This window comes from Ranitomeya variabilis, chromosome 3, assembly GCF_051348905.1.
Source record: "Ranitomeya variabilis isolate aRanVar5 chromosome 3, aRanVar5.hap1, whole genome shotgun sequence".
Lineage (NCBI taxonomy): Eukaryota > Metazoa > Chordata > Amphibia > Anura > Dendrobatidae > Ranitomeya > Ranitomeya variabilis.
Genome location: NC_135234.1, coordinates 627711381 through 627727738, shown reverse-complemented (window position 1 = coordinate 627727738; position 16358 = coordinate 627711381). Strand labels below are relative to the sequence as shown.

The 16358-nt window shown below is 47.0% G+C and overlaps 1 protein-coding gene across 1 annotated transcript in view; it reads left to right on the top strand.

Moving 5' to 3' along the window:
• Nucleotides 1-16358, top strand: part of KMT2D (lysine methyltransferase 2D) — a 244352-nt gene that overhangs the window by 108873 nt on the left and 119121 nt on the right. The window contains exons 23-24 of the mRNA XM_077297477.1: nucleotides 15187-15337; nucleotides 16042-16119. Coding sequence (XP_077153592.1) covers nucleotides 15187-15337; nucleotides 16042-16119 — 229 coding nt within the window. The remainder of the gene's footprint in view (nucleotides 1-15186; nucleotides 15338-16041; nucleotides 16120-16358) is intronic.

Below are 16358 nucleotides of genomic sequence, written 5' to 3'. Positions count from 1 at the left end.
TCCCTATCTCAGGGGCAAGATGAAGCGGAAATTTACTGCCAAAGATTCCGTAAATGGTCTGTGCTTACTCAGTGGAATGAGTGCGCCCTGGCGGCTACTTTCAGAGAGGGTCTCTCTGATGCCATTAAGGATGTTATGGTGGGGTTCCCTGTGCCTGCGGGTCTGAATGAGTCCATGACAATGGCTATTCAGATCGATAGGCGTTTGCGGGAGCGCAAACCAGTGCACCATCTGGCGGTGTCCACTGAGAAATCGCCAGAGAGTATGCAGTGTGATAGAATTCTGTCCCGAAGCGAGCGGCAGAATTTTAGACGGAAAAATGGGTTGTGTTTCTATTGTGGTGATTCTACTCATGTTATATCAGCATGCTCTAAGCGCACTAAAAAACTTGGTAAATCTGTTTCCATTTGCACCTTACCGTCTAAGTTTATTCTATCTGTGACCCTGATTTGCTCTTTGTCATCTATTACCACGGACGCCTATGTCGACTCTGGCGCCGCTTTGAGTCTTATGGATTGGTCCTTTGCCAAACGCTGTGGGTATGATTTAGAGCCTTTGGAGACTCCTATTCCTCTGAAGGGGATTGACTCCACCCCATTGGCTAATAATAAACCACAATACTGGACACAAGTAACTATGCGTATTAATCCGGGTCACCAGGAGATTATTCGCTTTCTGGTGCTGTATAATCTACATGATGATTTGGTGCTAGGATTGCCTTGGCTGCAATCTCACAACCCAGTCCTCGACTGGAGAGCTATGTCTGTGTTGAGCTGGGGATGTAAGGGGGCTCATGGGGATGTACCTGTGGTTTCCATTTCATCATCTATTCCCTCTGAAATTCCTGAGTTCCTGTCTGACTATCGTGACGTCTTTGAAGAATCCAAGCTTGGTTCGTTACCTCCGCACCGAGAGTGCGATTGTGCCATAGATTTAATCCCGGGTAGTAAATACCCAAAGGGTCGTTTATTTAATCTGTCTGTGCCTGAACATGCTGCTATGCGAGAATATATAAAGGAGTCCTTGGAAAAGGGACATATTCGTCCATCGTCATCTCCCTTAGGAGCCGGTTTTTTCTTTGTGTCAAAAAAAGACGGCTCTTTGAGACCATGTATTGATTATCGGCTTTTGAATAAAATCACTGTTAAATATCAATACCCATTGCCGTTGCTGACTGATTTGTTTGCTCGCATAAAGGGGGCCAAGTGGTTCTCTAAGATTGACCTTCGTGGGGCGTATAATTTGGTGCGAATCAGGCAGGGGGATGAGTGGAAAACCGCATTTAATACGCCCGAGGGCCACTTTGAGTATTTAGTGATGCCTTTTGGTCTTTCTAATGCTCCGTCAGTTTTCCAGTCCTTTATGCATGATGTTTTTCGCGATTATTTGGATAAATTTATGATTGTGTATCTGGATGATATTCTGATTTTTTCGGATGACTGGGACTCTCATGTCCAGCAAGTCAGGAGGGTTTTTCAGGTTTTGCGGTCTAATTCTTTGTGTGTGAAGGGTTCTAAGTGTGTTTTTGGGGTACAGAGGATTTCCTTTTTGGGATATATTTTTTCCCCCTCTTCCATTGAAATGGATCCTGTCAAGGTTCAAGCTATTTGTGATTGGACGCAGCCCTCTTCTCTTAAGAGTCTTCAGAAATTTTTGGGCTTTGCTAACTTTTATCGTCGATTTATTGCTGGTTTTTCGGATATTGCTAAGCCATTGACCGATTTGACTAAGAAGGGTGCTGATGTTGCTGATTGGTCCCCTGATGCTGTGGAGGCCTTTCGGGAGCTTAAGCGCCGTTTTTCCTCTGCCCCTGTGTTGCGTCAGCCTGATGTTGCTCTACCTTTTCAGGTTGAGGTCGACGCTTCTGAGATCGGAGCTGGGGCAGTGTTGTCGCAGAAAAGTTCTGACTGCTCCGTGATGAGGCCTTGTGCCTTCTTTTCCCGTAAATTTTCGCCCGCTGAGCGGAATTATGATGTTGGGAATCGGGAGCTTTTGGCCATGAAGTGGGCTTTTGAGGAGTGGCGCCATTGGCTTGAGGGGGCCAGACATCAGGTGGTGGTATTGACTGACCACAAAAATTTGATTTATCTTGAGACCGCCAGGCGCCTGAATCCTAGACAGGCGCGCTGGTCATTATTTTTCTCTCGGTTTAATTTTGTGGTGTCATACCTACCGGGTTCTAAGAATGTTAAGGCGGATGCCCTTTCTAGGAGTTTTGAGCCTGACTCACCTGGTAACTCTGAGCCCACAGGTATCCTTAAGGATGGAGTGGTATTGTCAGCCGTTTCTCCAGACCTGCGGCGGGCCTTGCAGGAGTTTCAGGCGGATAGACCTGATCGTTGCCCACCTGATAAACTGTTTGTTCCTGATGATTGGACCAGTAGAGTCATCTCTGAGGTTCATTCTTCTGCGTTGGCAGGTCATCCTGGCATTTTTGGTACCAGGGATTTGGTGGCAAGGTCCTTCTGGTGGCCTTCCCTGTCACGAGATGTGCGAGGCTTTGTGCAGTCTTGTGACGTTTGTGCTCGGGCCAAGCCTTGTTGTTCTCGGGCTAGTGGATTGTTGTTGCCCTTGCCTATTCCTAAGAGGCCTTGGACGCACATCTCGATGGATTTTATTTCAGATCTGCCTGTTTCTCAGAAGATGTCTGTCATCTGGGTGGTGTGTGACCGTTTCTCTAAGATGGTCCATTTGGTTCCTCTGCCCAAGTTGCCTTCTTCTTCCGAGTTGGTTCCTCTGTTTTTTCAAAATGTTGTTCGTTTGCATGGTATTCCTGAGAATATCGTTTCTGACAGAGGGACCCAATTCGTGTCTAGATTTTGGCGGGCATTCTGTGCTAGGATGGGCATAGATTTATCTTTTTCGTCCGCTTTCCATCCTCAGACGAATGGCCAGACCGAGCGGATTAATCAGACCCTGGAGACATATCTGAGGTGTTTTGTGTCTGCTGACCAGGATGATTGGGTTGCTTTTTTGCCATTGGCGGAGTTCGCTCTCAATAATCGGGCCAGCTCTGCCACTTTGGTGTCCCCGTTTTTCTGTAATTCGGGGTTTCATCCTCGATTTTCCTCTGGTCAGGTGGAATCTTCGGATTGTCCTGGAGTGGATGCTGTGGTGGAGAGATTGCATCAGATCTGGGGGCAGGTGGTGGACAATTTGAGGTTGTCCCAGGAGAAGACTCAGCTTTTTGCCAACCGCCACCGTCGTGTTGGTCCTCGGCTTTGTGTTGGGGATTTGGTGTGGTTGTCTTCTCGTTTTGTCCCTATGAGGGTCTCTTCTCCTAAGTTTAAGCCTCGGTTCATTGGCCCGTATAAGATATTGGAGATTCTTAACCCTGTTTCCTTCCGTTTGGACCTCCCTGCATCCTTTTCTATTCATAACGTTTTTCATCGGTCATTATTGCGCAGGTATGAGGTACCGGTTGTGCCTTCCGTTGAGCCTCCTGCTCCGGTGTTGGTTGAGGGTGAGTTGGAGTACGTTGTGGAGAAAATCTTAGACTCTCGTGTTTCCAGACGGAGACTCCAGTATCTGGTCAAGTGGAAGGGATACGGCCAGGAGGATAATTCTTGGGTGAATGCATCTGATGTTCATGCCTCTGATCTGGTTCGTGCCTTTCATAGGGCCCATCCTGATCGCCCTGGTGGTTCTGGTGAGGGTTCGGTGCCCCCTCCTTGAGGGGGGGGTACTGTTGTGAATTTGGATTCTGGACTCCCCCGGTGGCTACTGGTGGAATTGAACTGGTGTCTTCATCTTCTCTGTTCACCTGTTCCCATCAAGATGTGGGAGTCGCTATATAACCTTGCTGCTCTGTTAGTTGCTTGCCGGTCAACAATGTTATCAGAAGCCTCTCTGTGCTTGTTCCTGCTCCTAGACAACTACTAGATAAGTTGGACTCTTGTCCATGTTTGTTTTTGCATTTTGGTTCCAGTTCACAGCTGTAGTTTCGTTACTGTGTCTGGAAAGCTCTTGTGAACAGGAATTGCCACTCTGGTGTTATGAGTTAATGCCAGAGTTTTAAAGTAATTTCTGGATGGTGTTTTGATTAGGGTTTTCAGCTGACCATGAAAGTGTCCTTTCTGTCTTCTGCTATGTAGTAAGTGGACCTCAAATTTGCTAAACCTATTTTCATACTACGTTTGTTATTTCATCTTAATTCACCGCCAATACATGTGGGGGGCCTCTGTCTCCTTTTGGGGTATTTCTCTAGAGGTGAGCTAGGACTAATATTTTCCTCTGCTAGCATTATTTGGTCCTCCGGCTGGTGCTGGGCATCTGGAATCAACGTGGGCATGCTACCCGGCCGCTGCTAGTTGTGTGTTAGGTTTAGTTCATGGTCAGCTCAGTTCCCATCTTCCAAGAGCTAGTTCCTATATATGCTTAGGCTATGATCTCTTGCCATTGAGATCATGACAGGATGCGTTGAAAAAACAGCATCCTCTGCACCCATTGTGCGGCGCTTACAACGCTAGCGTCGGTACGTCGGCCCGACACACTGCGATGGGCCGATTACAACGCTAGTGTGAAAGTAGCCTTAGGCTTCTTTCACACTTGCGTCGGTACGGGGCAGTCGCAATGCGTCAGCCCGACGTACCGATGCACGTTGTGAAAATTGTGCACAACGTGGGCAGTGGATGCAGTTTTTCAACGCATCTGCTGCCCAGTCTGTCTTGGGGAGGAGGGGGCAGAGTTACGGCCACGCATGCGCGGAAATGGCGGACGCGACGTACAAAAAAAAGGTTACATTGAACTTTTTTTGTGACGACGGTCCGCCAAAACACAACGGATCCAGTGCACGATGGACGCGACGTGTGGCCATCCGTCGGTAATACAAGTCTATGGGCAAAAAAGGCATCCTGTGGGCACATTTGCAGGAGCCGTTTTTTGTCCAAAACGATGGATTGTGACGGATGCCACACGACGCAAGTGTGAAAGTAGCCTTAGGGTTAGGGTTGGGGCTAAAGTTAGGGCTAGGGTTAGGGTTAAATTTAGGGTTACGATTGGGGCTAAAGTTAGGGTTAGGGCTAGGGTTGGGGCTAAAATGAGGGTTAGGGTTGGGGCTAAAGTTAGGGATAGAGTTGGGATTAGGGTTAGGGTTTGGATTAGGGTTGGTATTAGGGTTACGGTTGGGATTAGGGTTACGTTTGGGATTAGGGTTGGGATTAGGGTTAGGGTTGGGATTAGGGTTAAGGTTAGGGTTGGGATTAGGGTTAGGGGTGTATTGGGATTAGGGTTAGGTTTGAGGTTAGGGTTGAGATTAGGGTTAGGGGTGTGTTGGATTTAGGGTTTTGATTAGGGTTATGGTTAGAGTTGAGATTAGGGCTGTTTTGGGGTTAGGGTTGTGATTATCGTTAGGATTGTGATTAGGATTATGGATCGGGTTGAGATTAGGGTTAGGGGTGTGTTGGAGTTAGGGTTGGAGTTAGAGTTGGGGGGTTTCCACTGTTTAGGTACATCAGGGGGTCTCCAAACACGACAGACAATTTTGCGTTAAAAAAGTCAAATGGTGCTCCCTCCCTTCTGAGCTCTGCCGTGCGCCCAAACAGTGGTTTACCCCCACATATGGGGCATCAGCGTACTCGGGATAAATTGGACAACAACTTTTGGGGTCCAATTTCTCCTGTTACCCTTGTGAAAATAAAAACTTGGGGGCTAAAAATCATTTTTGTGGGAAAATTTTTTATTTTTTTATTTTCACTACTCTGCATTATAAACTTCTGTGAAGCACTTGAGCATTCAAAGTTCTCACCACATATCTAGATAAGTTCCTTAGGGGGTCTAGTTTCCAAAATTTGGTCACTTGTGGGGGGTTTCTACTGTTTAGGTACATCAGGGGCTCTGCAAACGCAACATAACACCCACAGACAATTCTATCAGTCTGAATTCCAAAATGGCGCTCCTTCTCTTCCGAGCTCTGCCGTGTGCCCAAACAGTGGTTTACCCCCACATATGGGGTACCAGCATACTCAGGACAAATTGGAGAACAAATATTGGTGTCCAATTTCTCTTGTTACCCTTGTGAAAATAAAAATTTTGGGGCTAAAAAATCTTTTTTGTGGGAAAAAAATATATTTTTTATTTTCACTACTCTGCAGTATAAACTTCTGTGAAGCACTTGGGCATTCAAAGTTCTCACCACATATCTAGATAAGTTCCTTGGGGGGTCTATTTTCCAAAATGGGGTCACTTGTTGGGGATTTCTACTGTTTAGGTACATTAGGGGTCTGCAAACGCAACATAACGCCAGCAGACAATTCTATCAAAGTCTGCTTTCCAAAACGGCGCTCCTTCCCTTCCGAGCTCAGCCATGCGCCCGTTTACCCCCACATATGGGGTACCAGCATACTCAGGACAAATTGGACAACAACTTTTGGGGTCCAATTTCTCTTGTTACCCTTGTGAAAAAAAAACTTGGGGGCTAAAAAATCTTTTTTGTTAAAAAAAATTATTTTTTATTTTCACGACTGCATTATAAACTTCTGTGATGCACTTGGGCATTCTAAGTTCTCACTACACATCTAGATAAGTTCATTGGGGGGTCTAGTTTCCAAAATGGGGTCACTTTTGGGGGGTTTCTACTGTATAGGCACATCAGGGGCTCTCCAAACGCGACATGGCGTCCGATCTCAATTCCAGTCAATTTTGCATTGAAAAGTCAAATGGCGCTCCTTTGCTTCCGAGCTCAGCCATGCGCCCAAACAGTGGTTTACCCCCGCATATGGGGTGTCGGCGTACTCAGGACAAATTGTACAACAGCTTCTGGGGTCCATTTTCTCCTGTTACCCTTGGTAAAATAAAAATTTGGAGGCAAAAATTTGTAGAAAAAATGCGATTTTTTTATTTTCACGGCTCTACGTTATAAACTTCTGTGAAGCACCTGGGGGTTTAAAGTGCTCACCACACATCTAGATAAGTTCCTTAAGGGGTCTAGTTTCCAAAATGGTGTCATTTGTGGGGAGTTCCACTGTTTAGGCACATCAGGGGCTCTCCAAACGCGACATGGCATCCGATCTCAATTCCAGCCAATTCTGCATTGAAACAGTCAAACGGTGCTCCTTCACTTCCAAGCTCTGCGGTGCGCCCAAACAGTGGTTTACCCCCACATATGGGGTATCGACGTACTCAGGAGAAATTGCACAACAACTTTTGTGGTCTAATTTCTCCTGTTACCCTTGTGAAAATAAGAATTTGTGGGCGAAAAAATCATTTTTGTGAAAACAAATGCGATTTTTTATTTTCACGGCTCTACGTTATAAACTTCTGTGAAGCACTTGGGGGTTCAAAGTGCTCACCACACATCTAGATAAGTTCCTTAAGGGGTCTAGTTTCCAAAATGGTGTCACTTGTGGGGGGTTTCCACTGTTTAGGCACATTAGGGGCTCTCCAAACGCGACATGGCGTCCGATCTCAATTCCAGCCAATTCTGCATTGAAACAGTCAAACGGCGCTCCTTCACTTCCAAGCTCTGCGGTGCGCCTAAACAGTGGTTTACCTCCACATATGGGGTATCGGCGTACTCAGGAGAAATTGCACAACAAAATTTGTGGTTAAATTTCTGTTTTTACACTTGTGAAAATTAAAAAAAATGGTTCTGAAGTAAAATGTTTGCAAAAAAAAGTTAAATGTTCATTTTTTTTCTTCCACATTGTTTCAGTTCGTGTGAAGTACGTAAAGGGTTAATAAACTTCTTGAATGTGGTTTTGAGCAGCTTGAGGGGTGCAGTTTTTAGAATGGTGTCACACTTGGTTATTTTCTATCATATAGACCCCTCAAAATGACTTCAAAGGTGATGTGGTCCCTAAAAAAAACATGGTGTTGTAAAAATGAGAAATTGCTGGTCAACTTTTAACCCTTATAACTCCCTAACAAAAAAAAATTTTGTTTCCAAAATTGTGTTGATGTAAAGTGGACATGTGGAAAAGTTATTTATTAACTATTTTTCATGACATATCTCTCTGATTTTAAGGGCATAAAAATACAAAGTTTGAAAATTGCAAAATTTAAAAAATTTTCGCCATATTTCCGTTTTTTTCATAAATAATCGCAAGTAATATCGAAGAAATGTTACCACTAACTTGAAGTACAATATGTCACGAAAAAACAGTCTCAGAATCAGCGGGATCCGATAAAGCGTTCCAAAGTTATAACCTCATAAAGTGACAGTGGTCAGAATTGTAAAAATTGGCTCGGTCATTAAGTACCAAATTGGCTCTGTCACTAAGGGGTTAAGAGCTCCCTTTTTCTTTCTCGCCTCATTGGGGGACACAGGTAACCATGGGTGTATGATGCCGTCACTAGGAGGCTGACACTATGCAAATAAAGTAGTAGTAGCTCCTCCCCCGCTGTATACACCCTCCGACAGGCACCAGGCAACTCAGTTTTTGCTTAGTGTCTGTAGGAGGCGGACCTGGATCTAACCCCAGATCCGTATTTCTTTTACAGGGATTTGTTGTTTATTAATCATTTTCCCTTTCTTTTTCAGATATTTTCTTCAGGGTAACAGGGTGCAGTTTTCTCACCCTGTTTTCCCCACTTTGAGCGGCCGGGAGAGCAGTGCGGTTTCACCCACATCGCACCCTCCCGGACCCGCTGGGCAGGACTTCGTCCCCTGTCACCCATTCGGGTGTTCAGGGTGACGCTTTTCTTGGTGGCCAGTCCTGCCCGTTTCCCCTCCTCATCCCTCTCCTCGGAGAGGGCTGAGAGGAAGACGGTGGTCACTTCCAGTGACCCTCTGCCCCTGGTTAGGGGTCGATGCCGTCTTCTGCGCCGGAGAGTTTGTGGCGCGGGAAGGAGGACTTCTTCCAGGACCCTTTATCTACCAGGGATCCTGATGGTTCCTCATCTTCAGGTAGGGAGTCTTCAATCAACAAAATCAACCACCTCCACCACCCACCCTGCCCGGCAGCGATCTCCTCTTACCAGACCTCCTTCTGATAGGGAAGAGGGCCGCATTGTCAGGCGCCGGGATGCGCTATCTCTGCAGGGAAGGGGAGCAGAAACGCTGGCATTTTTTCCCCCCTCTTTATTTAAACTTGCAGGCGCGCGCGCCCGCCGTTTCTTTCTGTCTCTCCCGGCTTTTTCCTTTTCTTGGCGCTTGAGCGCCCTCTTATGGCGGCCGGGTCGTTTTCAGCGTTATAGGGGGCATTCCTTTCTTTCCACCCTTCAGTGCATGTGCACGCCCACAGCGTCGCACTGTCTCCGCGCTCTTTCTTCTGCTTCCTGCTCCCTGTCAGCGTCTGCTCACCGCGTGGGACACAGGATTTCTCGGGGGAACACAGGCACCTGCGGTTACCGCTGTCCTTCAGCAGGCTCAGCGCTACTACTTACTCCACCTGGCAGTATTTCTCCGTGGACAAGGTAATATCCACCTATGTTCGACCCACCCCGGCCTTTGCCTCTACGGCCATCCTTTACGCCTGCGCTCACTGTAAGAAGAAGTGGGCCTCAGGTCAGCCTTCACCTTTCTGCCCGTCCTGCGTTCCTCCCACCATGTCAGTCCCTCAGGAAGCTCCTAGGTCCCGGGATGAGTGCACCCCCCCTCCCCCGGAGTGGGCTGTTGCTATGTCTCAATCAGTGTCCGACCTGACTAAGGTTTCTCAGTCCCTGGTCCAGGCATTTGAACGTATCCCGCTTCTCTCTAATGCCACCAGTGCCACGAACTCCTCACACGGCGATTCGCTCGCACCTGTCCTAGACCCTCACAGAGGCAGACCGGACAAAAGAGACAGAAAACGGACCTTATCTAGATCCTCTTCCAGTTCCCTGGACGGGATTCCCCTATCTGCCCGTTCCTTTTCCTCGCAGGCGAACGTCGGGTCTGACCTTTCCTCTCAGTCAGAATCTGACTCTGATGCAGATCAGACTTCCGGAACACAGGAGATGGTTGATAGCCTTATTTCAGCTATCATTCAGACGCTTGATCTTAAGGAGGATGAAGCAAGCTCTCAGGACGTCTCAGTTGCGTTTAAACGGATTAAACGTCCCTCTAGGGTTTTTCCTAATCACAGGGAGTTTGACAACACTACCTCTACACACTGGGAAAACCCTGGCAAGCGTTTCCCTGGCAGGAAACGGCTTGACGTGTTATACCCTTTTCACTCCGACCTTCTCGGCATTTGAGGCTTCCGGAGCCTCCCTTTGCCCTAGTTTCGCCTCGTCATGGGTAGCCGGGGCGTTTTGGCCTCTGCTCCTGCTGAGGAACTGTCCGATTCGGCGGATCAGATTTCTATGGCAGGAAAATACCTCATGAATGCCTCCCTTGATGCGGCAGCCTGCTCCACCAGGGCTAACGGCAACATTGTGGCCATTCACCGGATTCTCTGTTTAAAGGCGTGGAACGCTGATCCCGCCTCTAAGAAATCGTTCACCGGCCTGCCCTTCCAGGGTTCCAGACTCTTCGGCATGCAACTAGATCAAATGATCTAAGGCGCTACTGGTGGTAAGAGTACCTCCTTACCCCAGTCCAAGCTGAAGCGTCCCTTCAACAGGAGGGGTCCCCAGTCCTTTCGCCCCTTTCGGTCCTTTACCTCCTCAGGAAATCCAAACCAGGACCGTTCCCCCTCACAAGGGGACCGAAGAAAACCTTCTTTCAGGCCACCACCGCGCTGGAGAGCTAAGAGCCACCCCGCAAAATCATCTGGATCTCGGGGCCACAGGTTTTCTAATAAATGACGGGTCGCCCCCCACCTGGATATCCTTCCAGGGTGGGAGGCCGCCGCCTTCTGTTTTCAGAGGTTTGTCTTTCATTAGTCGACGACGCCTGGGTCAGGGAGATCGTCACATCAGGCTACAAAATAGAATTTTCTTCGCCCCCCAGGAAGTCGTTTCCTCCTCTCTCGCCCTCCCACACAGCCCTCTCATCTCCCAGGGCTTCTCCAGGCCGTCGATTCGATCCTCGCCTCGGGAGTCGTAGTTCCGGTGCCCTTTCGCGAGCGGTTTTCGGGTTTTTACTCAAACCTGTTCGTGGTTCCAAAAAAGGACCGCTCTCTGTCCGATTTTGGATCTCAAGCGATTGAACCACCATCTTCGGATTCGGCACTTCAGAACGGAATCTCTGCGCTCGGTGATCGCGTCCATGGAACCGGGAGAGTTTCTGTGCTCAGTGGACATTCGGGATGCGTACCTTCACGTTCCGATTTGCGTACAGCATCAGAGGTTCCTCTGGTTCGCGGTCCAAGAGTGTCATTACCAGTTCACGGCCCTCACTTTCGGGCTGGCGTCTGCTCCCAGGGTCTTTACGAAGGTCATGGCAGCTGTCATGGCCATTCTGCGTTCAAAAGGGATTCTGGTAATCCCATATCTCGACGACCTCTTGATCAAGGGCTCATCCCGTCGAGATTGCAGCCAGAGCCTCCAGCTTACTCTGGACACGCTGGTTCGCCTCGGCTGGATAATCAACAATCAGAAGTCTTCCTTGATTCCAACCCAGCGTCTGGAGTTCCTAGGCATGGAATTCGACACCTTTCGGGCTCAGGTCTTCCTTCCCAAGGAGAAGTTCCTTTCTCTTCGTCAGGGTGTCAGAGCACTAAAAGGCCCGAACCCTCTGTCCCTCCGTCTCGCCATGAGGGTTCTGGGAAAAATGGTCGCTTCTATGGAAGCGGTCCCCTATGTGCAGTTCCACTCTAGTCCCCTCCAGCTGGCCCTTCTGTCTTCCTGGGACAGGAACCCTCTTTCCCTGGACCGTCCGTTTCGCCTCTCTTCCAAGGTCAAGCAGTCTCTCTCTTGGTTGACTGTCTTCCTCCATTCTGCGCGGGAGGTCATTTCTCCCTCCCCGCTGGCAGGTGATCACCACCGACACCAGTCTTCAAACGGGCCTAGATGCGGGTCTTTCCATTAGCACCTTGAAGGGTCAGATTTCCGCTCTGTCCATTCTTTTTCAAAGAGACCTGGCTTCCTGCCTCAGGTGAGGACCTTCATCCAGGGGGTCGCTCATATAGGTCCCCCTTATCGTTCTCCTGTCGAGCCTTGGGATCTCAACCTCGTCTTAGACGCCCTCCAGCGTGCCCCCTTTGAACCGCTTCAGGACGTTTCCTTCTCGCTTCTATCCTGGAAGGTAGCCTTTTTGGTCGCCATCACTTCCATTAGAAGGGTGTCAGAGCTGGCGGCATTATCCTGTCGTTCTCCTTTCTAGTCCTGCATCAGGACAAGGTGGTTCTTCGTCCGGTTCCTTCTTTTTTACCGAAGGTTGTCTCATCTTTTCACATCAATGAGGACATTGTCCTCCCTTCCTTTTGCCCTTCCCCGGTTCATCCCCTGGAGAAATCTCTTCACAGGTTGGATGTGGTCAGGGCAATCCGAATTTACCTCGCCAGAACTGCCTCTCTTTGTCAGGCCGATCCTCTGTTCGTCGTCTCGGATGGGCGTCGAAAGGGACTCCCCGCCTCCAAGTCCACAATTGCTCGTTGGATCCGTTCGGCGGTTCTGGAGGCATACCGTGTTCAAGACAAACGGCCCCCTTCGGGGGTAAAGGCTCACTCTACGCGGGCTGTGGGAGCTTCCTGGGCAGTTCGTCACCAAGCTTCAGCCTCGCAGGTTTGCAAGGCTGCAACGTGGTCATCCATTCACACCTTTGTCAAATTCTACAAGGTGCATACTCAGGCTTCTGCAGATGCAAGCCTGGGTAGGAGGATACTACAGGCGGCGGTTTCTGACCGGCCAACCTAACTCCTCTTTTTCTGCAGAATACCCGCCCTAGGGACTGCTTTTGGACTTCCCATGGTTACCTGTGTCCCCCAATGAGGTGAGAAAGAAAGAGGGCTTTTTGGTTCTTACAGTAAAATCTCTTTCTTGGAGCCTTCATTGGGGGACACAGCACCCTCCCTTGAAGTTGTACCGTGTTGGCTAACGTGCCGTTGTTGTGGGTTGGTACATAGGTTGAGTTTTAGATTACCTATTCCTACTACTGCATTTGCACCAGCTGAGTTTCCTGGTGCCTGTCGGAGGGAGTATACTGCCGGGGAGGAGCTACTTCTTTATTTGCATAGTGTCAGCCTCCTAGCGACAGCAGCATACACCCATGGTTACCTGTGTCCCCCAATGAAGGCTCCAAGAAAGAGATTTTACGGTAAGAACCAAAAATCCCTCTATTTTTTTGAGCAGTGTATTTTACCACATTTTTTGTTTCAATAATTTTTGGGATATTTTCCTTCTTTAAAACCTAGGTGTGTCATATGGACCAGTGCGTCTTATAGTCTGAAAAATATGGTATATAGTGTAAATCTAGGTATCCTACAAAGCATGGCCTGTGGCTGAGCTTCACAGAAGTCCTTAAATACCAGCATTGGAGGACTGCCATTGTAGCCCATTTAGTATCCCACAATTGCAATTAGAGCCGATTCATAACGGCATCTAAATGGTTAACATCTATTCTAGACAGACTAGCTATTGAACTTGTTCTACTCCCTGGGGTGAGCATTTTTATCGGTACATCTAATTTTGTAGTACAATACTTAAATAAAGCACGGTATGTGCACGATCTGACTTTGGCACCATTTTTTTTTTTTTTTTTTAAGACTGTGAATTTGCATATACAGTGTCTTCAAAGACTCCAGAGATCGCGGTATGCGCATGCGCTGATTCTGCGCTATTTTATTGAAGTAATGTACTATGTTAGCATAGCAGTGCGCACACGCCGGCCATAGTGATAAAAGCGATGGCCGGTGCGAATTCACACAGTTGTTCATTAAAATGGCGCCGTAGTGTGGTATGCACACATACTGACTCCAGCGCCACACTGCGCAGGCTCCGCCCATCCCGACTTCGGACAGGACGACGCGTCCAGCGTTGCATGCAAGATGTAGGCTATGTAATCTAGCTGGCATCAGCCTTGTGTAGAGGGAGCTTCCCAACTGAGCCCCATCCATACTTGCACATCCCTTCCCAGGATGTTAATTCACTTCCTAGTGTGACAAGGGGTTAAATAAATGTTCTCTCTGGTTGTGCATACAAGGAGCAGGAAAGGAACAGGTCCCCATATATTTTCTGAAAGTAGGTGTCCAGCAAGTTAGTCAAACATTAAACCTTCTTGCATTCGAGGGCCATTTTTTTTTTTTTTATAACAAAAATCCCCTTGTGTTTCTGCATGCAGTTCTTCCATTCTTTCTGCTGTCATGTGCAAATTACAACACTCCATTAAGTGAACATACCAACACACATACACGGGCACTGAAGCTACTAAAGTTTTCCATTTGCTTTCTGAGTTTAATTCCCCTTAAATTCACGAAGAGCTTTGATCCTGTTATAATTTAAAAGCCAAGATCTTAGGCTTCATTCAGATGGCGGAAATTTTTCTTAAGCGCCAAGAAACTAATTTTCGTCAGTGATTGGTCAGCATCAGTTTTTATAAAAAAAAAATTACTTCGTATACAAAAGAAAAGCAAAAAAAAACTGGAGGCTTTTCAAGCTTCTTCTGTGAAAGTAACTTTCGATCTGACACCACACCGCATCCTAGTGCTGTCCAATTTTTTTCACGGACTGATTGGCTTGCACTGGTGAGTTTAAATCGTGACTTGGGCCAAAGTCATGTGGACGGCCCGTAGACTATAAAAGGTGCACACAAAAAAAACAAAAAAAAAACACAAAAAGAAACCCACAGATAGAACTCATACGTGAACTGATATGTGAATGAGCCCTTGACTGGTGTGTGTATTTCAAAGCATTCGTTTAGAAAAGTGGTTGTCTGAGGGTCCAACACTTGGAGCTCCCGCTGATCACCAGTGCTTGGGTGATTGTGCTTATTAGTGGAGCTGCACAGCGCTGTCCACTGCATAGTGGCCACAGTGGGGTACTGCAGATCCACTCCTATTTTGAATAGAGGGCGATGTGCAGTCCCCAGCCAGTCACTATGGTGCTGATGACCTATCCTAAGGATGTTCAATGCTTTGATATTGATTGTCTAACACCTTTTATAGCATTGCATTCTTTCCAGTAAATTGCTTAATGTGCTTACGTTCCTTAGGTTTTGTGAATTGAATTATCAACATAACTAAAATTATGGATGATGCAAACAAAGTCAATATTTTTATAAAAAGCATATTTATTTGCAAGTGACAGATTGATAAGTCAGATAATATGAATGGATGACTATTGTAGACTTGGTACTGTTGCACTTTCATGTAGAAAATATTTTTCATAATTCTTTTCTTTTCTTTTAAAATAAAAATTAGATAACATTTTGTCCTCTCGCCGCAGGAAGCATTTTTTGGCAAAGAGTTGATGGAACTCAGCAAGCAGGCCCTTCTTGCTGCTCGTCCTGTACCTCAAAAAGTGAAGACTGTGCAGGGTTTACCATGTCCGGCATCTGGAACTACGCCTGCCCCACAGTTGTCCCAACAAAACACAGGTAACAGGCAACTTCTATTCAAAGTAGTTTTAGACCAGTTTAATTAAAATTGTAATGGCTGGTCGTTAAATGTAAGATTATCGTCTGGTCTATTCTTGGGATCACAAGTCAATGATCGAATATTCCATTTTTTAATTATTGTTGGTCCAGATATAGCGGACACTGCAGACTGCAGCGGCGGTTTTCACTGCACCCCAAGCTGCATCTGGGTTGCTTACTCAATTCCACTAGCTAATTGATTTGCACAATCTGTAACTAGGAGTTGCAAACTACTGATGGAACATCCACTCGCACATCTGCCATTCATGGTAATGTTATAAATGCACCCGGATATGGCTTGTATATGGCACCAGTCACACAGATGTAGTGCGCAGTATCTGGCGTACAACATATTAGTGACCCCCATACAATTAGATCAGGTGGGCTGCCCATTACTATGTAAGTGCACCCCACAAGGACAGCCGCCTCAATTCCCCGAGCCCACACCAAAGGGTCCAACTGCACCCTGCAATGGTAAGTAAGATATATAAAATGCAGGCTATATTTTGTAGTGACCTGTCAGGACTTTATCTTTTTGAAAACTATTCTGGTATTCCTGTCTTGCCGCCATCATGTAAACATAATCATAATGCTAGTGTGTACGGAGCCTTAGTAAACTTCAGTCACTTTTGTGTGTCCCCCCCCCCCCCCCCCCTTTAATAAAGTGATGACTTCGGCCGCCCCTAGTTCCACATTGCCTCATGACGATTCTGACAGCAATGAAACAAGGCTAGAAAACTCAGGTTAGTAACATCAAACCGTTCTATACACTTATTCTATTTGCAGAGGTCATGCATGTCCAATAAAGTAGTAAATTCTTATCTCAAGCATGTTTTTCACCAAATTCTCAGTAATTTCCTCCTTTAACATTTCAATTATTGCTATTCACTGATTTTTTTATTTATTTATTTATTTTTTCTCATTTTAATTGGCAAATTCTTGCCAGAGACCATTGAAAGACCTGCTTGCAGGAATAAATCAG